The 22,674-nt window shown below is 43.6% G+C and overlaps 1 protein-coding gene across 2 annotated transcripts in view; it reads left to right on the top strand.

Moving 5' to 3' along the window:
• Nucleotides 1–22,674, top strand: part of LOC106575987 (copine-8) — a 150,474-nt gene that overhangs the window by 113,191 nt on the left and 14,609 nt on the right. Inside the window, exons 12-16 of one of the 2 annotated variants that reach the window (XM_014152769.3) lie at nucleotides 5,919–5,972; nucleotides 6,125–6,186; nucleotides 11,699–11,713; nucleotides 20,137–20,183; nucleotides 21,065–21,246. In XM_014152769.3, the coding sequence (XP_014008244.1) occupies nucleotides 5,919–5,972; nucleotides 6,125–6,186; nucleotides 11,699–11,713; nucleotides 20,137–20,183; nucleotides 21,065–21,246 (360 nt within the window). The remainder of the gene's footprint in view (nucleotides 1–5,918; nucleotides 5,973–6,124; nucleotides 6,187–11,698; nucleotides 11,714–20,136; nucleotides 20,184–21,064; nucleotides 21,247–22,674) is intronic. The other variant, XM_014152770.3, reaches the window with a different exon arrangement.

Here is a 22,674-nt window from a genome sequence, read left to right as displayed (position 1 = left end):
CTACTGTTTTTCAGCCATGGCCTGCAAAGTCATCATTCAACTTTCTGCCGCCTTCTGAGAGCCTATGGGAGCCGTAGGAAGTGTCACATTACAGCAGAGATCCTCAGTTTTCAATAAAGAGAGTGTAGAAGGCCAAGAAATGGTCAGAGAGGGCACTTCCTGTAAGGAATCTTCTCAAGTTTTTGCCTGCCATATGAGTTCTGTTATACTCACAGACACCATTCAAACAGTTTTAGAAACTTTAGGGTGTTTTCTATCCAAATCAAACAATTATATGCATATTCTAGTTTCTGGGCAGTAGTAATAACCAGATTAAATCGGGTACGTTTTTTATCCAGCCGTGCAAATACTGCCCCCTACCCTAGAGAGGTTAACTGACTTGCCTAGTTAAATAAAGGTCTAAAAATCGGCCAAATCGGGGTCCAAAAATACCGATTTCCGATTGTTATGAAAACTTGAAATAGGCCCTAATTAATCGGCCATTCCGATTAATTGGTCGACATCTAGTTTCAGGTGACAAACCTGACTAACCGGTGTCTGGATGTAGCCTCGCTAATTTTATAGCCTCGCTAATGTATATAGCCTGTCTTTTTACTGTTGTTTTATTTCTTTACTTACCTATTGTTCACCTAATACCTTTTTTTGCACTATTGTTTAGAGCCTGTAAGTAAGCATTTCACTGTAAGGTCTACACCTGTTGTATTCGGCGCACGTGACAAATAAACTTTGATTTGATTTGAAACCAAATTTCTTCAGCCTCCTGAGTTTTAAGAGGCGCTGTTGCGCCTTCACCACACTGTCTGTGTGGGTGGACCATTTCAGATTGTCCGTGATGTGTACACTGAGGAACTTAACATTCCACCTTCTCCACTGCTCTCCCGTGGATGGGGTTGCTCCCTCTGCTGTTTCCTGAAGTCCACGATCATTTCCTTTGTTTTGATGAAGTTGATTGAGAGGTTGTTTTCCTGACACCACACTCCGAGTGCCCTCACCTCCTCCCTATAGGCTGTCTCGTCGTTGTTGGTAATCAAGCCTACTACTCTTGTGTCGTCTGCAAACTTGATGATTGAGTTGGAGGCGTGCATGGCCACGCAGTCATGGGTGAACAGGGAGTACAGGAGGTGGCTGAGCACACACCCTTGTGGGGCCCCAGTGTTGAGGATCAGCGAATTGGAGATGTTGTTTCCTACCTTCACCACCTAGGAGTGGCCTGTCAAGAAGTCCAGGGCCCAATTGCACAGGGCGGGGTTGAGACCCTGTGCCTCAAGCTTAATGATGAGCTTGGCCGGTACTATGGTGTTGAATGCTGAGCTGTAGTCAATGAACAGCATTCATACATAAGTATTCCTCTTGTCCAGATGGGATAGGGCAGTGTGTAGTGTGATGGTGATTGCATCGTCTATGGACCTATTGGGGCGGTACGCAAATTGAAGTGTGTCTAGGGTGACAGGTAAGGTGGAGGTGATACGATCCTTGACTAGTCTCTCAAAGCACTTCATGATGACAGAAGTGAGTGCTACTGGGCGATAGTCATTTAGTTCAGTTTCCGTTGCCTTCTTGGGTACAGGAACAATGGTGGCCATCTTGAACCATGTGGGGACAGCAAACTGGGATGGGGTGAGATTGAATATGTACGTAAACACACCAGCTTGATGGTTTTACACTGACAGAACCACAAAAAATCCAAAAATCGATCAACATGACAAGCATTATATGTTCAGTACGAGGCTGTCACAAAAATTGGATGTAGAGGAGGAAGTTTTTAGAGCAGCAAAGTTTTTGAACACCAACCTCTACGTCGATCTGAACGTACCTTTGGAGCCTCATACAACCTGCACCCCCATGGCTTGGCTACGATGCGCCACTCGTGAAGAAGTGTTGTGGGTTGGTCTGGCAGTCATCAGTGACAGGTAAGCCAAACACTTGAGCACTTTGCCTGCTCTCATTTTGTGTCTCATAATAGCACATTTATTTCCTCTACAACTCAATAAGAAATTCCCATTTTATATGGAGGTAATTATTATGATTATTAAATATTATTAGGAGCGTCCATGCAGTATGGTGTTTTGTTATTATTGTCCATTGACTTGTTTAACAAGCCGTACTGATTTCTTAACAGATGACACAACAGGCGCGAGTGTTCACCAAAATTGAAAATGGGGATTGGCCAACACGGATAGAAGGAATGGATATGCCTTCAGAGAAGGATGCCCAAACCCAATGGGAAGACCCATCTCTAAGTGATCACAACTACAGCTCAGGTGATCATGTAAAGCCCACTACCTGTGAGGCAGGGACACAGTGCCCAGCAGCACCTCTCCTCAAAACCCTGCTTAGGATCAAAGCACTCTGTCGACTGCATACAGGCTTGTCTCTTGCTGCCTTTTCTACCCTGGCAGAACGTCTTCTACCCCTCTACAAAGGCAGCTTTCAGTTAGACCTGACAGACCAACTCCTGATGACACTGATGAAGCTGTAGCTAAGCTTGCTGCAGCAGGACCTAGCAGAAAAGTTTGGTGTTTCCCAGAGTATTGTCAGTCGAGTGATTAGTTATTGGATTGACATGATGGAAGAGAATTTGAGGGATTACATTCCATGACTGCCAAAGGAGACCATCTGTGCTACAATGCCAACATTTTTTAAGGACTACTACCCAGGAACAACCTGCATTACTGACTGCTCAGAAACTGCTTTACATAAGTGCAAGAATCGGGATTCAAGGGGAGAGTCATTCAGCCATTACCACGCCCAGAACACTATCAAATATCTGGTGGCCATTGCACTTTGTGGTCTAGTTTTATTCATCTCTTCTGCATATGGACAAATATATAACATTGGATTCTGGGTTCCTGGAGTACCTCTGTCCAAGTGATAAGGTCAAGGCTAACCGGGGCTTCACAATCCGTGATCTGCTACACGAGAGGAAGGTCAAATGAACAATTCCAGCCTTCACAAACAGAGGAGCACAGCTGTCAGAGGAAGACACTACATGTACAAGATGGATAGCTAACGTGAGGGTTCATGTGGAACGTGTAATTCAAAGGCTCAAACGGTTTATAAACATCTCAGACAGTGCCAATCAACCTCTCACCTAAAATGGACAAAATACTTTGAATCTGTGCTGCCCTGTGTAACCTGCGTGGTGATGTCGTTCATGAAGATGCTGAATGAACTGACCAGTCAAATGGCATTCACAGGGTCGAGTTCCCAATATGAATTTAAGTTTTGTCAAAAGTTACTTCAAATAAATGTAAATTCATTCTATAACAACTCGACTTAATTATTTGTTTTACATACTCATTGATATTAATAAAAAATAAAGCCATAAAAACAATTTCCACAATACTGTGACTGTTGATGCATTAAGTCAGGCTTTTTAATTGAAAAACAATGTGTTAATAGTAACTGCAAACAGGAGAGACATCTGACTACATACTTCTACAGAGCTGCATATATATATATATATATATATATATATATATATATATATATATATATATATATATATATATATATATATATATAGTTGAAGTCAGAAGTTTACATGCACCTTAGCCAAATACATTTAAACTCAGTTTTTCACAATTCTTGACATTTAATCCAAGTAAATATTCCCTGTTTTAGGTCAGTTAGGATCACCACTTTATTTTAAGAATGTGAAATGTCAGAATAATAGTAGAGAGAGGGATTTATTTCAGCTTTTATTTCTTTCATCACATTCCCAGTGGGTCAGAAGTTTTCATACACTCAATTAGTATTTGGTAGCATTGCCTTTAAATTGTTTAACTTGGGGCAAATGTTTCGGTAGCCTTCCACAAGCTTCCCACAATAAGTTGGGTGAATTTTGGCCCATTCCTCCTGACAGAGCTGGTGTAACTAAGTCAGGTTTGTAGGCGTCCTTGCTCGCACACGCTTTTTCAGTTCTGCGCACACATTTTCTATAGGATTGAGGTCAGGGCTTTGTGATAGCCACTCCAATACCTTGACTTTGTTGTACTTAAGCCATTTTGCCACAACTTTGGAAGTATGCTTGGGGTCATTGTCCATTTGGAAGACCCATTTGCGACCAGGCTTTACATCCTGACTGATGTCTTGAGATGTTGCTTCAATATATCCACATATTTTTCCCTCCTTTGTGAAGTGCACCAGTCCCTCCTGCAGCAAAGCACCCCCACAACATGATGCTGCCACCCCCTGTGCTTCACGGTTGGGATGGTGTTCTTTGGCTTGCAAGCCTCCCCCTTTTTCCTCCAAACATAACGATGATTGTTATGGCCAATCAGTTCTATTTTTGTTTCATCAGACCAGAGGACATTTCTCCAAAGTACGATCTTTGTCCTCATGTGCAGTTGCAAACCGTAGTCTGGCTTTTTTATGGCGGTTTTGGAGCAGTGGCTTCTTCCTTGCTGAGCGGCCTTTCAGGTTATGTCGATGTAGGACTCTTTTTACTGTGAATGTAGATACTTTTGTACCTGTTTCCTCCAGCATCTTCACAAGGACCTTTGCTGTTCTTGAATTGATTCGCACTTTTCGCAAAAAAGTACATTCATCTCGAGGAGACAGAACACGTCTCCTTCCTGAGTGGTATGACGGCTGACGTGGTCCCATGGTGTTGATACTTGCGTACTATTGTTTGTACAGATGAACGTGGTACCTTCTGGCGGTTGGAAATTGCTCCCAAGGATGAACCAGACTTGTGGAGGTCTACACTTTTTTTTTCTGAGGTCTTGGCTGATTTCTTTTGATTTTCCCATGATGATAAGCAAAGAGGCACTGAGTTTGAAGGTAGGCCTTGAAATACATCCACAAGGACACCTCCAATTGACTCAAATGATGTCAATTAGCCGATCAGAAGCTTCTAAAGCCATGACATCATTTTCCAAGCTGTTTAAAGGCACAGTCAACTTAGTGTATGTAAACTTCTGACCCACTGGAATTGTGATACAGTGAATATAAGTGAAATAATCTGTCTGTAAATAATTGTTGGAAAAATTACTTGTGTCATGCACAAAGTAATGTCTTAACCGACTTGCCGAAACTATAGTTTGTTAACAAGAAATTTGTGGAGTGGTTGAAACACTAGTTTTAATGACTCCAACCAAAGTGCATGTAAACTTCCGACTTCAACTGTATGTGCCTTGCAATTCTTTCGAATGAGCGGCCGTTCATGTGCAAAGTAATCACATTTCCATGAACATACTTTTCAGCTGTATGTATGGAAGTGGAATCCGTAATTTTGTGTAACAAGCCGTCATATCGTTTTTGTCCACTAGGGACTTGTCATTGTGTAGTAATCAATGTGTAAGCTGTCCTATGTGTGTTTATGTAACTCTGTGTGATTATTTAGTTAGTTAGTAAATAAATAATTAAGCCAATTTGTATATTGCTGATTCATCATTTATCCTAGGTATCATGCAGATATCCAAGAATTTTGCGACATTTAGAATGAGACTGAACGTAAATAAGAATTAATGAAATGACTGTGACTAAAGATATAAATATATATTACATCAGACTTTAGTCAGGAGATAGTAACTCGTTAAATAACTTTTCCCGTGGTTCCCCAGATTGCTACTTTGATTAATTGTTATATGATTAATTTAATTGCGTAATAATTGAACGTGGTATGTCATTATTTTATAAAATAACAGTCATGCACATTAATGATAATCAAGACATGACAGTGCCATTTAGGACTTATCGGATGTTTTCTTCCAGAGGGTTTGTACGGCCTGCTGAGCTCCAAGGTTTAATTTAACACCTTACAGCTCAGATTAAAACACTGTATGCTGCACTTCCAAGTCAAGGATTGCATCATAGAGAGGGAGAGAGACTAATCTTTGTGTATTGTTGTTTTATAATCAGACTATCCATGTGTATGTTTGAATTGTGTAACAAGGCTGCTGTTTTGTCTACAGGTTGTAAATCCAAAGAAGAAAGGAAAAAAGAAAAAATACCTCAACTCTGGAACGGTAAGCCATAACAGACGCTGTCCATTCGTTCTTTTTATCTTGTTTATGTTTTTCGCTTCTAGAACAGAGAACTAAAACATTGATTTGAGCTTGGTTTAGTCATTGTCTTCATTGTAAAGCCCGTGCCATCCTTGTATCAATATTGTCTCCAGGTAACACTGCTCTCATTCCTGGTGGATATAGAGGTCACCTTCCTCGACTACATCAAAGGAGGGTGAGTGACACTGCATGCTCTCTCTACAGTGTGAATGCAGTGACGGAGTGAAAGAACCTCTCACTCCAGCATTTCCTTGTTTATTCATATAGAAAAGAGAGAGATGTCGAGAAAGAGGAGAGAGAGAGAGAGAGGGAGAGAGAGAGAGAGAGAGAGAGATTGACAGGTGTGCAGATGTAAAGTCCGGTGGAGGGGGACGTGAGGAGAGTGAATTGTGTGTGTCTGTGTTCATTCCGGCCCTCTAGTCCATGGCTGAATGGGTGATGGTGGCTGCGTGTGTACAGCGGTGCGTTGCGGAATACCCACACACACACACTTTATGACTTTCATAAGACTCACAGCGGAAGGCTAGTCAGGCTAGCTTCTCCAGAGCATGGATCGAACAGTGAAACAGGGAGAGAGGGAAAGGTTTAGAGAGATGGAGAGAGTCAGAGAATCAGAGAGACAGAGAATGAGAGGGAGAGAGAGTGAGCGAGGTCTATGAAGAAATGAGACACACAGAATGGCCATTTTGACAGCAGCACTACTACAGTCCTCTTATGGCCTGTTCTTGACAGCACGTTATATCTAAAGGTCATGGCTCAGTATTGTACTACAAGGGGTGGCTAGGTAGGGGAGCAGAATAACGTGGTGCATTGACGCTTACACAGTCAGAGGTCTCAGTATTTCGTTGAGCATTTCAATTGTCAATGGCAGTTAGAGGAGGAGAGGAGAGTTTGGCTCTAACCAGAATAGAAAGAGGAGTGGGAGGCTCCGGTGCACAACTGAGCAAGAGGACAAGTACATTAGTGTCTAGTTTGAAAAACAGACGCCTCACAAGTTCTCAACTGGCAGCTTCATTAAATAGTACCCGCAAAACACCAGACTCAACGTCAACAGTGAAGAGGCGACTCCGGGATGCTGGCCTTCTAGGCAGAGTTCCACATTTTGTTATGTTACAATCTTATTCTAAAATTGATTAAAATCGGGGGGGGGGGGGGGGGGGTTACACCATAATGAGAAAGCAAAAAGGGGTTATTAGAAATATATTAAAAATAAAAAACATATCACATTTACATAAGTATTCAGACCCTTTACTCAGTACTTTGTTGAAGCACCTTTGGCAATGGTTACAGCCTCGAGGCTTCCTGGGTATGATGCTACAAGCATGGCACACCTGTATTTGGGGAGGTTCTCCCATTTATTCTCTGCAGATCTTCTCAAGCTCTGTCAGGTTGGATGGGGAGCATCGCTGCACAGCTATTTTCAGGACTCTCAAGAGATGTCCGATCCGGGCTCTGGCTGGGCCACTCAAGGACATTCAGAGACTTGTCCCGAAGCCACTCCTGCGTTGTCTTGGCTGTGTGCTTAAGGTCGTTGTCCTGTTGGAAGATGAACCTTCGCCCCAGTTTGAGGTCCTGAGCACTCTGGAGCAGGTTTTCATCAAGGATCTCTCTGTACTTTGCTCCATTCATCATTCCCTCGATCCTTATGATGTTGCCACCACCATGCTTCACAGTAGGGATGGTGCCAGGTTTCCTCCAGACGTACACTTGGCATTCAGGCCAAAGAGTTCAATCTTGGTTTCATCAGACCAGAGAATCTTGTTTCTCATGGTCTGAGAGTCTTTTATAGGTGCCTTTTGGCAAAATCCAGGCGGGCTGTCACGTGCCTTTTACTGAGGAGTGGCTTCCATCTGGCCACTTTACCAATCACGGCCTAATTGCTGGAGTGCTGCAGAGATGGTTGTCCTTCTGGAAGGTTCTCCCATCTCCACAGAGGAACTCTGGAGCTCTGTCAGTGACCATCGGTTTCTTGGTCACCTCTCCTGATTGCTCAGTTTGGCCGGGCAGCCAGCTCTAGGAAGAATCTTGGTTGTTCCAAACTTCTTCCATTTAAGAATGATGGAGGCCGCTGTGTTTTTGGGGACATGCAGAAATGTTTTTAGTGCCCTTTTGTGCCAAAACTGATCTGTGCCTCGACACAATCCTGTCTCGGAGCTCTACGAACAATTCCTTCAACCTCATGTCTTAGTTTTTGCTCTGACATCCACTGTCAACTGTGGGACCCTTTATAGACAGGTGTGTGCCTTTACAAATCATATCCACTCAATTTAATTTACCACAGGTGGACTCCAATCAAGTTGTAGAAACAGCTCAAGGATCATCAATGGAAGCGGGATGCACCTGAGCTCAATTTCGAGTCTCATAGCAAAGGGTCTGAATACTTATGTAAATGTCATATACATTTTTTTTAAAAACATTTATACATTTGCAAAAGTGTCTAAAAACCTGTTTTTGCTTTGTCATTATGGGGTATTGTGTGTAGATTGATGGGGGGGGAAATAATTTACTCCATTTTAGAATAAGGCTGTAACGTAACAAAGTGTGGCAAAAGTCAAGGGGTCTGAATACTTTCTGAATGCACTGTAGATAAGTGTACACGTTTTCATGAAATACAATAGATGGCCATAACGTAATCACCCCCAGTGTCACGACTTACGCCGAAGTCGGTTCCTCTCCTTGTTCGGGTGGCGCTCGGCGGTCGACGTCGCCGGTCTTCTAGCCATCGCCGATCCACTTTTCATTTTCCATTGGTTTTGTCTTTGTTTCCCACACACCTGGTTTTAATTTCCCATTTACTGGTCATGTATTTAACCCTCTGTTTCCCCCATGTCTTTGTGTGTGATTGTTTATTGTTCAGGTCGGTACGTTTACGGCTGGTTTTTTTCTGGGTGCTGTTTTCACCTGTGTTTTGTGGCAACCGTTATTGTTCGCACATTGGTATGTTTACTTTGTGCCATTTATTAAGTAAAGTGCGTTGTTCACTCATCTCTGCTCTCCTGCGCCTGACTTCATGCACCAGCTACACCCACCACCTGACACCCAGACACACCTGGCTAACTTGATGGGTCATGTAATTATCTGGCAAAGTGGAATATTTTGTTTAAACATGTAGCTAGCTAGATAAATAATGAACCATAATCCCAACTCATAGCAACAGTACAAATGGATTGTCATAGCTAGCCACCATGCATGAAATGCTGTAGTATGAATCCGCACGTAGCTAAAGCTAACGAATTTGGTTCAATATTAGCTAGCTAACATTAGGCTATAACTAGCATTTTCTGAGATAAAAATAATATTACTACACAGATCATACACGTAATATTAGCTAGTGAGCCAGCAAGCTAACGTTTGCTGGCTAGCGAACATTACGCTTTAACTTGCAATGAAAACAACTTTCTGACCAAAAAGTATAATATCTGAAAATGTAGCTAGACTCTTACCTGTATAGATGGATGAACGCTTCATGGCAGCCTGTCTTTTCTGTTTGGTTTGTAGTTAGCTACAGCTTGTTTGGCCCGTTGTGTCAAGTCCCTGCGGTTCACACTGACCGTGTGCAGAAAGTAGTCCATCACAACTTCATTTTTTTCTACAACTTATCACTGATCTTTGCCGATAGTTCCTTCTAAATTCAGGGCAGCAATGTTGTTGAGAACAGTAGAAACACTTTTTTTGTTCTCCATGGCTAACGTTTTATCTTTCAAAAAAGCCACGGTAGCATGGACTGTCTACACATACTGAGCAGCTCATGTTGTAGATAGAAGTGTGCTGCATGGCAGACCAATCCAAACTCATCTCTCGGCATGTCCAGCCCATCCATTATCTCAGCCTATCATGGCTAGCGCGAAGGTTCTGGGCTTTTTCCTTAGCTAAACCAACTAGGCTCGTAATTGTATTCGTATTTATAGCTACAAGTTTGTTATTTTTTCCTCGCTCGGATGCTTTCTCTGGTGAAATGAATTCAGCCTCTTGCAAATTGAAAAAATAAACAAACTTACTATTATTTCTCATTCGTGTATATCATAATTTTCCTTCAATGTAAAAATGTTTGGGGAAGCCTGGCTTCTATTAGCATCCTAAATACACGCCATTTTGTTGGCTGAATGCCATTACACTTAATAGATGTCTCTTTCCATTGAAATGGTGGGTGCACTGTTCAGATGCTGGACTTATTTTTGAGTAGATGAATGTGTGCAGGTAACCTACTTAACCTACTTTTTGAAGTGATTTGTTTGACAGTTAGATGAAAAAAAATCATGACTGGCTGTGTTCATGAGACAATAAAAGGTAATACATTTTTTAAGTGAAAGTACATGTATTTTACTATAAAACCCATTAAAAAAAACACACAGGAGGTCCTGTAAAAAAAAAGTAAAAAAATTGAGACCCCCTCGAATGTTATAGTAGAACTCGCTCTCTGTAGGGCACTTTCGAGTGAATTATACTGCTGTATGCTAATACCCTTATATGCCAAACCAAAGCTGAAGCATTTAAGGCATTGAACTATCATAATTAAATTGAAGAAATTCCACCTTGAATTGATTTAAGGTTCAAAATGCTATGGCCCCCCCTAAACTGGGTCTGTGCCCATTCAAAATGTTCTGGACACGCCACTGCATAGCACCACCTGGAGTTTGATAATTGGCATTGGTGCTATCGTCACAAAATCTATTTATCTGAGCAATTGTATTGGTATAAAATAATATCCCACTTTTTAGCTAACAATATACAGTAGCTTGTATTATTTATTTATTTATTTATTTATTTTATACAGTTTTTTGCTCATCTTTATCAAGGGTGCCAATAATTATGCACCTAACTATATGTAACACAATGGCCATTGGCCACAGTGACATGGAGGTGTGACCATCACTGAATGGAGTCTGTGGATGCATGTAATATGTGCTGTATGTACACTGAGTGTACAAAACATTAAGAACACCTGCTCTTTCCATGATGTAGACTGACTAGGTGGATCCAGGTGAAAGCTACGATCCCTTATTGATGTCACTTGTTAAATCTACGTCAATCAGTGTAGATGAAGGGGAGGAGATAGGTTAAAACCTCTTAAGGATCAGACCCATTTTTTTAATTTTCGCCTAAAATGACATACTCAAGTCTAACTGCCTGCAGCTCAGGACCTGAAGCAAGGATATGCATTTTCTTGATACCATTTGAAAGGAAACACTTTGAAGTTTGTGTAAATGTTAAATGAATGAGACAATTGAGACATGGATTGTGTATGTGTGCCATTCAGAGAGTGAATAGGCAAGACAAAATATTTACGAGCCTTTGAACAGGTAGTATGTGCCAGGTGCAGTGTCCCATGTGTATCAAGAATGGGCCACCTCCCAAAGGACATCCAGCCACAACTTGACACAACTGTGGGGAGCATTGGAGTCAACATGGGCCAGCATTCCTGTGGAACGCTTTCGACACCTTGTAGGGGCAACTCAATATTAAGAAGGTGTTGTTAATGTTTTGTACACTCAGTGTATATTGATGTGGTTTATTGTGTATGAGTGTGATGGAGGTCAACAGTGTAATTGGAGACCAGTTTGTTGGAGGCAGGAGTTTACTTTTTTACTCTGCTTATGTAAAATGCATACACAAAACTAGGTCTTTCTGAGTGTTGTAGATTAAAAAGCACTTTCCTAACTCTTAACATTTTATGTTTTTTTTGACAGCATGGGCCAGGGCGGGTGAGTGGTGTGCACCGATGTTTGTGTGACTAAATGAAGTGGAAAGTGATGTTTTTGCTGTTTGAAGCCTAAATGGACGATAATGGACTATAGTGCTCATGTTTTATAATAACTGCTGCATGCTCCACCCCCTTGTGTCTCTGCATCTGTCTGGGCTTGTTTGCTAAGATATGGCATGTTACTTTAGTAGGTTTAATCTGCACTGAACAAAAATATAAATGAAACATGGAAATCAAAGATACCAGAAATGTTCCATATGCACGTATTTTTCAAAAATGTTAAGCACAAATTTGTATACATCCCTGTTAGTGAGCATTTCTTTGCCAAGATAATCCATCCACCTGGCATGTGTGGCATATCAAGAAGCTGATTTAACAGCATGATCATTACACAGGTCAAATGTTTAGTTTTGTCACACCAACACAATGCCACAGATGTCTCAAGTTTTGAGGAGCATGCAATTGGCATGCTGACTGCAGGACTGTCCACTTGAATGTTAATTTCTCTATCGTGAGCCGCCACCAATGTTGTTTCAGAGAATTTTGCAGTGTGTCCAACCGGCCTCACAAACTTAGACCACGTGTATGTCATTGTGTGGGCGAGGGATTTGCTGATGTCAACCTTGTGAACAAAGTGCCCCATGGTGGGGTTATGGGCAGGCATAAGCTACGGACAACGAACACAATTGCATTTTAGCGATGGAAATTTGAATGCACGTGATGAGATCCTGAGGCCCATTGTCATGCCATTTATCCATCGCCATCACCTCATGTTTCAGCATAATAATGCACATCCCTATGCCGCAAGGATCTGTACACAATTCCCGGAAGCTAGGGCATCCCGAGTGGCGCAGCGGTCTAAGGCACTGCATCGAAGTGCTAGAGTCGTTACAATTGCTAGAGTCGTTACAATCTGTTGTACAAATTGGCCCAGCGACGTCCAGGTTAGGGGAGGGTTTGGCTGGTGGGGCTTTACTTGGCTCATTGCGCTTTAGCGACTTCTTGTGGCGGGCCGGATGCCTGCGGGCTAACCCCAGTCGCCAGTTGAAAAGTGTTTCCTCCAACACATTGGTACGGCTGGCTTCTGGGTTGAGCTGGCGGTTGTTAAGGAGCGTGGTTAGGTGGGTCATGTTTCAGAGTACGCATGACTCCACCTCTCCCAAGCCCGTTGGGGAGTTGCAGCCGATAAGACAAAATCATAAATTAGAGAGAAAACGGGGGTAAAGTACAAACAATTTTCATAAAAATGAACAATTCCTGGAAGCTGAAAATGCCCCAGTTCTTCCATGGCCTGCATACTCACCAGACATATGTCACCCATTGAGCATGTTTGGGATGCTCTGGATCGACATGAACGACAGCGTGTTCTAGACAATATCCTGCAACTTTGTACAGCCATTGAAGAGGAGTGGGGACAACATTCCACAGGCCACAAACAACACCCTGATCAACTCTATGAGAAGGAGATGTGTCGCACTGCATGAGGCAAGTGGTGGTCACACCAGATACTGACTGGTGTTCTGATCCATACCCTTACCTTTTTTTAAGGTATCTGTGACCCACAGATACATATCTGTATTCCCAGTCATGTGAAATCCATAGATGAGGTCCTAATGTATTTATTTCAATTGACTGATTTCCTTATATGAACTTCAAATCTTTGAAATTGTTGCGTTTATATTTTTGTTCAGTGCATAATCCCTTTTTATTTTCTTCTCTTCTGTTCTTTCTCATCTGTTCTTTTCTCGTCACTTTTCATCCCCCATCTCTTCTCAAGCAGCATACAGCTGTTATGTGTGTGCATGTGTGTGTGGAATTGGGACCCTCATTCAGTGTTAATGTATTAACACCAGTTGTTATATACAAAGGGATTAACACGGTCCATTTGAAACAGAATTAATCCAACCTTCTGTTCTGCTCATGTTGCTTTCAAGTTGTTTTATTGCGTCAATGTTCCCTTAATGGTTGCTGGTGTTATGTAGGCAGCATGTAAACAATCAGTCTTCTTCTCATCCTCCGCCTTCTTTCCTTCTTCTCTAAACTTCCACAGTGCCATCACCACTGCACAGTACCATGGTTTGTCATACATTGTCAGAGCCTAGTCCAGTTGAAGCACCCAGGGCTTTAACAATAATAATAGGAATGGATCTCTCTCTCTCTCTCTCTCTCTCTCTCTCTCTCTCTCTCTCTCTCTCTCTCTCTCTCTCTCTCTCTCTCTCTCTCTCTCTCTCTCTCTCTGCATATCTCTCTCTCTCTCTCTGCATATCTCTCTCTCTCTCTCTGCATATCTCTCTCTCTCTCTCTCTGCATATCTCTCTCTCTCTCTCTCTGCATATCTCTCTCTCTCCTCTCTCCTGCATATCTCTCTCTCTCTCTCTGCATATCTCTCTCTCTCTCTCTCTGCATATCTCTCTCTCTCTCTCTCTCTGCATCTCTCTCTCTCTCTCTCTGCATCTCTCTCTCTCTCTGCTCTCTCTCTCTCTCTGCATATCTCTCTCTCTCTGCATCTCTCTCTCTCTCTGCATCTCTCTCTCTCTGCATCTCTCTCTTTCTCTGCATCTCTCTCTCTCTCTGCATCTCTCTCTGCATCTCTCTCTCTCTCTCTGCATCTCTCTGCTCTCTCTCTCTCTGCATCTCTCTCTCTCTCTCTCTCTGCATCTCTCTCTCTCTCTCTCTCTGCTCTCTCTCTCTCTCTGCATCTCTCTCTCTCTCTCTCTCTCTCTCTCTCTCTCTCTCTCTGCATCTCTCTCTCTGCATCTCTCTCTCTCTGCATCTCTCTCTCTCTGCATCTCTCTCTGCATCTCTCTCTCTCTGCATCTCTCTCTCTCTCTCTCTCTGCATCTCTCTCTCTCTCTCTCTGCATCTCTCTCTCTCTCTCTCTGCATCTCTCTGCATCTCTCTCTCTCTCTGCATCTCTCTCTCTCTCTGCATCTCTCTCTCTCTCTCTGCATCTCTCTCTCTCTCTCTCTCTCTCTCTCTCTCTCTCTCTCTCTCTGCATCTCTCTCTCTCTCTCTCTCTGCATCTCTCTCTCTCTCTCTCTCTCTCTCTCTCTCTCTCTCTCTCTCTGCATCTCTCTCTCTCTCTCTCTCTGCATCTCTCTCTCTCTCTCTCTCTCTCTCTCTGCATCTCTCTCTGCATCTCTCTCTCTCTCTCTCTCTCTCTCTCTCTCTCTCTCTCTGCATCTCTCTCTCTCTCTCTCTCTCTCTGCATCTCTCTCTCTCTCTCTCTGCATCTCTCTCTCTCTCTCTCTGCATCTCTCTCTCTCTCTCTCTCTGCATCTCTCTCTCTCTCTGCATCTCTCTCTCTCTCTCTCTCTCTCTCTCTCTCTCTCTGCATCTCTCTCTCTGCATCTCTCTCTCTCTCTCTCTGCTCTCTCTCTCTCTCTCTGCATCTCTCTCTCTCTCTCTGCATCTCTCTCTCTCTCTCTCTCTCTGCATCTCTCTCTCTCTCTGCATCTCTCTCTCTCTCTCTCTCTCTCTCTGCTCTCTCTCTCTCTCTCTCTCTCTCTCTCTCTCTCTCTCTCTGCATCTCTCTCTCTCTCTCTCTCTCTGCATCTCTCTCTCTCTCTCTCTGCATCTCTCTCTCTCTCTCTCTCTCTCTCTCTGCATCTCTCTCTCTCTCTCTGCTCTCTCTCTCTCTCTCTCTGCATCTCTCTCTCTCTCTCTCTCTCTCTCTCTCTCTCTCTCTCTCTCTCTCTCTCTCTCTCTCTCTCTCTCTCTCTCTCTCTCTCTCTCTCTCTCTCTCTCTCTCTCTCTGCATCTCTCCTCTCTCTCTCTCTCTGCATCTCTCTCTCTCTGCATCTCTCTCTCTCTCTCTCTCTCTCTCTGCATCTCTCTCTCTCTCTCTGCATCTCTCTCTCTCTCTCTGCATCTCTCTCTCTCTCTCTCTCTCTCTCTCTCTGCATCTCTCTCTCTCTCTCTCTGCATCTCTCTCTCTCTCTGCATCTCTCTCTCTCTCTCTCTCTCTCTCTCTCTCTCTCTCTCTCTGCATCTCTCTCTCTCTCTCTCTCTGCATCTCTCTCTCTCTCTGCATCTCTCTCTCTCTCTCTCTCTGCATCTCTCTCTCTCTCTCTCTCTCTCTCTCTCTCTCTCTCTGCATCTCTCTCTCTCTCTCTCTCTCTCTCTCTCTCTCTCTCTCTCTCTCTGCATCTCTCTCTCTCTGCATCTCTCTCTCTCTCTCTCTCTCTCTCTCTCTCTCTCTCTCTCTCTCTCTCTCTCTCTCTCTCTCTCTCTCTGCATCTCTCTCTCTCTCTCTCTCTCTCTCTCTCTCTCTCTCTCTCTCTGCATCTCTCTCTCTCTCTCTCTCTCTCTCTCTCTCTCTCTCTCTCTCTGCATCTCTCTCTCTCTCTCTCTGCATCTCTCTCTCTCTCTCTCTCTCTCTCTCTCTCTCTCTCTCTCTCTCTCTCTCTGCATCTCTCTCTCTCTCTCTCTGCATCTCTCTCTCTCTCTCTCTCTCTCTGCATCTCTCTCTCTCTCTCTCTCTCTCTCTCTCTCTCTCTCTCTCTCTCTCTCTCTCTCTCTCTCTCTGCATCTCTCTCTCTCTCTCTCTCTCTCTCTGCATCTCTCTCTCTCTCTCTCTGCATCTCTCTCTCTCTCTCTCTCTGCATCTCTCTCTCTCTCTCTCTCTCTGCATCTCTCTCTCTCTCTCTCTCTCTGCATCTCTCTCTCTCTCTCTCTCTCTCTGCATCTCTCTCTCTCTCTCTCTCTCTGCATCTCTCTCTCTCTCTCTCTCTCTCTCTCTCTCTCTCTCTCTCTCTCTCTCTGCATCTCTCTCTCTCTCTCTGCATCTCTCTCTCTCTCTCTGCATCTCTCTCTCTCTCTCTGCATCTCTCTCTCTCTCTCTGCATCTCTCTCTCTCTCTCTCTGCATCTCTCTCTCTCTCTCTCTGCATCCTCTCTCTCTCTCTCTCTCCTCTGCATCTCTCTCTCTCTCTCTCTCTGCATCTCTCTCTCTGCATCTCTCTCTCTGTCTCTCTCTCTCTGCATCTCTCTCTCTGTCTCTCTCTCTCTGCATCTCTCTCTCTCTGCATCTCTCTCTCTCTGCATCTCTCTCTCTGCATCTCTCCACTCCAGTAACAATAGGAGGATGCGTCTCTGCTCCTCCTAATCTTCTCTACTTACACGCCTTACAGCTCTCCAGACAAGGTTCTCTCTTTCTTTCCCAGACATTTGTCTTTTTCTGTGAATTGGTCATCAGCTGGCTCTGTGGCTAGCAGGGTTTTTTTCTCTTCCTGCCCGGAGGCAATCTGAAGCAAATAAATGGAGCGCTGTAGAGAAAGGTACTGCACTGATCGCCCCTGGGTGATCCTATCATATAGGAGACATAGACATGAGTCAAGATTTGTGTGTGCCTCATCCCCTGCACTCTGATAGCTTCAATATGGCACACACTCCTCCGCTCTTTCATTTTTAAGCTTTCTTTAACCAGGGTAGACATTGAGATTGACATTTTATGTTTCCTTGTTAGCTCATGTAGTCTCTCTATAGACTGCATCGTCCCTTACAGTTGTGGAGATGGAGTCCTAAATGATGCATGAAACAATCAATTAGCTTCAGGACCCATACTAATTAAAGGGTTTCCCAGGTCTGCTGGCAGGGGCCGATGGATGCCACTAATACAATACCACTCCTACAGTAGTACTGTAGGAAGGGACCGTAGTGTTGAGTCTGTTAGATGTTTGTTTAACATGAGAAAATCTCTTCCCCTTTCCTCTCCCTTCCTCCCACTCCCCATCTCCTCTCTTCCACTGACCTCTCCTCCTCTCTGCTCCTCCTCTCCTCTCTATGGTAATGATCCAGGCTAATAACACAGTCAGATATGAAAAAATGTAATTGTTTGCTAAGTCCTCCGTAGTCACTTCCTTAGTGATTTCCTGCTTTACTGTTTGTTCCGAAAATCTTACTTGAGAAGAGCTGACTTTCTATCCGTTATTTTAATGTTGCTTTTAGATAACGTTTCAAGGCAAGCTAAAAATCTACCATATTAAAAGTCAAATTCTCTCTCTCTCTCTCTCTCTGTTGAAAGAGTAGCTTTTGGGGTTTGAGCTGGGTTAAAGCAGTAGAAACAATAAAGCGTTATCCCCGCCCCTGTTTCGGTAAGATGCTGAGGGATGGGGCTGGAGAAATGTAAACCGTCTCAAATTCATAGACAGATCTATGGATGCAAGGCTGGACCATCCATGATATCAGAATTATACTTTTAACCATGTTTTGAGGCTATACAGTGTTTAACATTTTTACTTTGTTTTGTTTACAAACATTGGTTCACAAACAAGCTTATATTTTTGGTACTGATGGGGGTACAACAGTTGAACTAAGCTCATGAGTTATTCATAAGTTATTTTCTTTATGAATCAATGGGTACATATCACAAATTTATAAGTAAAAAAAATTGATGTAGCAACTGCTGATTGCCCCTTTAAGATCAGGGCTGGCTAGTTTCCCTGGAACGTGCATGGCCAGGGGCAACACCTGGAGCCAATGGGGCGACGTTTCACTCTTACCTCACTGTGCACAGTCATCTGCGATTGGTGCAGAAGCTTCGGCTGACCTTTAGCGAGAGCCCTCTGCATTCTAATGTGAATAATTAGATTGCATCTCTGAGTTGGATCTCCACTGATTTACAGTCTCTGAGTTATGTTGAAATAACTGAGTAATATTTCGTTTCAGACTGGGATACATTTCTCTGCTCTTTTTTTTCTCTTTCTCTCTCTTTATCCATCTCCTTCCCCTGTTTCTGGCTGTCCTCACACTCTCTGAACAAGGTGGAAACTCTCACTGTGTGTATGTGCACGGGTGTGTGGAGACATCCATAATTCAGGCTGGCGGGCCACTGTCTGTCTGTCTTGGCACAGAGAGCTGGACTAGATATGACTCCAATACACGTCTGTCTGTCTGTCTGTGTCTCCCTCCCTCTTGGCACAGAGAGCTGGACCAGATATGACTCCAATACACGTCTGTCTGTCTGTCTGTGTCTCCCTCCCTCACCCCCTCTTGGCACAGAGAGCTGGACCAGATATGACTCCAATACATCACTGTCTCACCACCTCTTCTCCTTGCAGACTTGTCCCCCTGTTCCTTTCTCACAATATTAAACTGTCTCCGCTCCACTGACTTCTGCAGCGTACCAATGCCTTTAAATATTGAGTGGTACTGTACATCTTGGCACTGAATTATACAATGGGGGAAAAAGACTTGAATTCATGTAACATGAGTTACAATACAATTCAGTGAAGTTAAAAAAAAATCATCTATTTGATGCAGGATAGACCAGTATAACGTGCACATTGACATACACAAATATTGTTTAAGAAATGCGCTCAATGGCTTCCGGGTTAAGCAAGCAGTGTGTCAAGAAGCAGTGCGGCTTGGCAGGGTCGTGTTTTGGAGGACGCATGGCTCTTGACCTTCGACTCTCCCGAGTCCATACGGGAGTTGCAGCGATGGGACAAGACTGTAACTACCAATTGGATATCATGAAATTGGGGAGAAAAAGGGATGCGCTCAAACACATTCTTAGCATGCAAACCGAAGCGTAAATGAGCGATTTTAAGACAATGTGTGATTTAACTCAGGGGGAATGATGCAAGCATCCCTCTGCTCCTTACTTATTCCTCCCTCCTCTCATCCTTCCTCTCTCCTACCCTCCACCCCTGGACTCTATCCCTGATGCAGCCTCTGCCCTAACATGAAGCGACAGCTCTGTACTTCAGGCATCACTCCCCACCCACCCCTTCCTCTCCCAGCATTAGACCCAGGCTGTGTGTGTCTGTGTGGACTAGAGTAGCGACAAAGCCCGACCTGGGCCCTATACATCCATACCCACCTCATGGCTGCTATCCTGACCTGAACCACAGCCAATGCAGGCAGAGTGGCTCGGAGCTGGGGAGAGGAGAGCACAGAGTCCCTGGTCTGGTTCCTCCCCCACCCTCACAATGAGTAAACCGGCTTCTTCAGGTCTGCTGCACTAACGTGTGTCTGCGGGCTGTGCAGTGCACTCCACATGGCGTCACAGGATGACAAGTCCAATGGTTCCTTACAGTACCTGATCTATTCAAATACAGGAGGTGGTGGAGAGGGCAAGAGGCTGTGTGAGCCACAGTGCACGGTACGGCATGCACAGCACACATCAGCACTGTGTGCACTGACCTGTTGAACCTGTTGTTTGTCTTGACTTCTTGGGAAATACTGTAAGCAGTGAAGGATTAGACAGTTATCTCTCTCTCTCTATTATATTACATTTAGTTTCCTCAGGGACCAAGGGCAAGGAGAGGTTTCAACTTGCCTGCTTGCTTGAGCTATGATAATCAGAACATTATTGTGTTTACTAAAGTTCATTAAGCCAATGGTTTATGTTATGTGTGTGTGTGTCCACGCTAGCGTGCGGTAAACAAATAATTACCCTCCTCTTGCTTTTGCCTTCCAGGACCCAGATTAATTTCACAGTGGCGATTGATTTCACCGCTTCAAACGGTGAGCAACACACACACACACAACACTTCTCCCTAATGCTTGACCAGGGCTATTTAAATGTGAGCAGATGGGGAATAAAGTGATCTGTAATAGCCCTCTCCATTATTTCAGGGCTCAAACCTAATGCTGTCAAAGAGATCATAGCTTAGTGGTGATAACAGGAATGATTGTGCCTCTCTTATCCATGTTAATGTGTACCTGTTATAGCAAGGCTGGAAGGAAATTACCTGGTTCATGCATGATCTCTTAGTCCCAGTCAAACTCACTATAACGTCTATCACATCTCTTAGATAACAACAGATGGTTCAGTTCAAACTTAGATCCACTGATGACTCATAAGGGTTATTGCTTCCTTGTTTTTATTTGACGAGGTCCGATATGCAGGAGCTGATTGTTATGGATGCGTGTCCAATAGGTCCGTTAAAAGATCTAAAGTTCATATGTCACTATGCTCATAACCACTACAGCCAGTGTGCTATAAAGTGCTTTTACAAGACACTAGTGGAATTATTCTCCTGCTATTATTGATTATGGAATGATGTTTGTCACTCATACTGTACCCACTACCCAGAGTCTTATATAGAGGGAAAGGCAGGGAAAGAGATGTAACACGGTCTCTAGTGAAATACTGTATTATGCTGTCTAAAAGTATCACCATTTTGGTTGAAATCACAACTACCTTTCTGTATGGGCAAAACTCATTATAATACCCTATTCCACATATAATGCACCACTTTCACCCATAAACAGCATGGGCTAGTGGTGCACTAAATGGGGAGTGGAGTTTAATTTGAGACACAACCATTCCTTCCTATATCTGGCTCTGTTGTTCTATTATTGTACCTTGTTATTACTGTCCCATTACCGTACCTGTTTCCCAGGCAACCCAACTCAGCCCACCTCCCTCCACTACATGAGTCCCTACCAGATGAATGCCTATGCCATGGCCATGAAGGCTGTAGGGGAGATCATCCAGGACTACGACAGTGATAAGATGTTCCCTGCTTTGGGCTTCGGAGCCAAGCTGCCCCCTGACGGACGGGTCTCACATGAGTTCGCCCTGGTAAGTGACCTCTGAACCCTGATAAGATGTTCCCTGCTCTGCGCTTTGGAGCCAAGCTGTCACTTGACGGATAGGTCTCACATGAGTTCACCGTGGTGAGTGATGTGGTTCAGAAAGGTTGGAACAAAACCTGTGGATGGATACTCCAACACCAGAGTTGTTCAGTCTTGGCTCAGTTGGTTAAATTGTGGGACCACATATACATAATGTGTTCACCATGGTTACAGGCTTGTTTTGTTTACATCTGATCACAGTCACTGTTTGTTCCAGTTAGCCCTGTGGACTCAGAGCTGCAGATGCACCCATAGAAGCATAAGTAATTAGACAAATGAAAGAGCAACAAAAAACGAGGGCAAACGATGCAAAAAAAGAAAAATGCAAAATATTTTTTATTGTGTAAAACAAGAAATATGACAAAAAAACTGAACTTGAGCATGCATAACTATTCACCCCCCCAATTCAATACTTTGCAGAGCCACCTTTTTGAAGTAATTACAGCTGCAAGTCTCTTGGGGTATGTCTCTATAAGCTTGGCACATCAAGCCACTGGGATTTTTGCCCATTCTTCAAGGCAAAACTGTTCCAGCTCCTTGAAGTTGGATGGGTTCCGCTGGTATACAGCAAACTTTAAGTACCACATACTTATACCTCATATTCTCAATTGGATTGAGATCTGGGCTTTGACTAGGCCATTCCAAGACATTTAAATGTTTCCTTTTAAACCTCTCGAGTGTTGCTTTAGCAGTATGCTTAGAGTCATTGTCCTGCTGGAAGGTGACCCTCCGTCCCAGTCTCAAATCTCTGGAAGACTGGAGCAGGTTTCCCTCAAGAATTTCCCTGTATTTAGCACCATCCATCATTCCTTCAATTCTGACCAGTTTCCCAGTCCCTGACAATGAAAACATCCCCACAGCATGAGGCTGCCACCACCGTGTGTGAATGGTGTTCTCGGGGTGATGAGAGGTGTTGGGTTTTTGCCAGACATAGCGTTTTCCTTGATGGCCAAAAAGCTACATTTTAGTTTCATCTGACTAGAGTACCTTCTTCCATGTGTTTGGGGAGTCTCACACATGCCTTTTGGCGAACACCAAATGTGTTTGCTTATTTTTTTATTTAAGCAATGGCTTTTTTCTCGCCACTCTTCTGTAAAGCCCTGGTCTGTGGACTATATGGTTTAAAGTGGTCCTATGGCCAGATATTCCAATCTCCGCTGTGGAGCTTTGCAGCTCCTTCAGGGTTATCTTTGGTCTCTTTGTTGCCTCTTTGATTAATGCCCTCCTTACCTGGTCTGTGAGTTTTAGTGGTTGGCCCTCTCTTGGCAGGTTTGTTGTGGTGCCATATTCTTTCTGTTTTTTAATAATGGATTTAATGGTGCTCCGTGGGATGTTCAAAGTTTCTGATATTTTTTTATAACCCAACCCTGATCTG

Source organism: Salmo salar, chromosome 17 (assembly GCF_965601325.2).
Source record: "Salmo salar chromosome 17, fSalSal1, whole genome shotgun sequence".
Classification (NCBI taxonomy): Eukaryota; Metazoa; Chordata; class Actinopteri; order Salmoniformes; family Salmonidae; genus Salmo; species Salmo salar.
The sequence above is the reverse complement of the archived record's forward strand: the minus strand, read 5'-3'. Positions and strand labels throughout refer to the sequence as shown.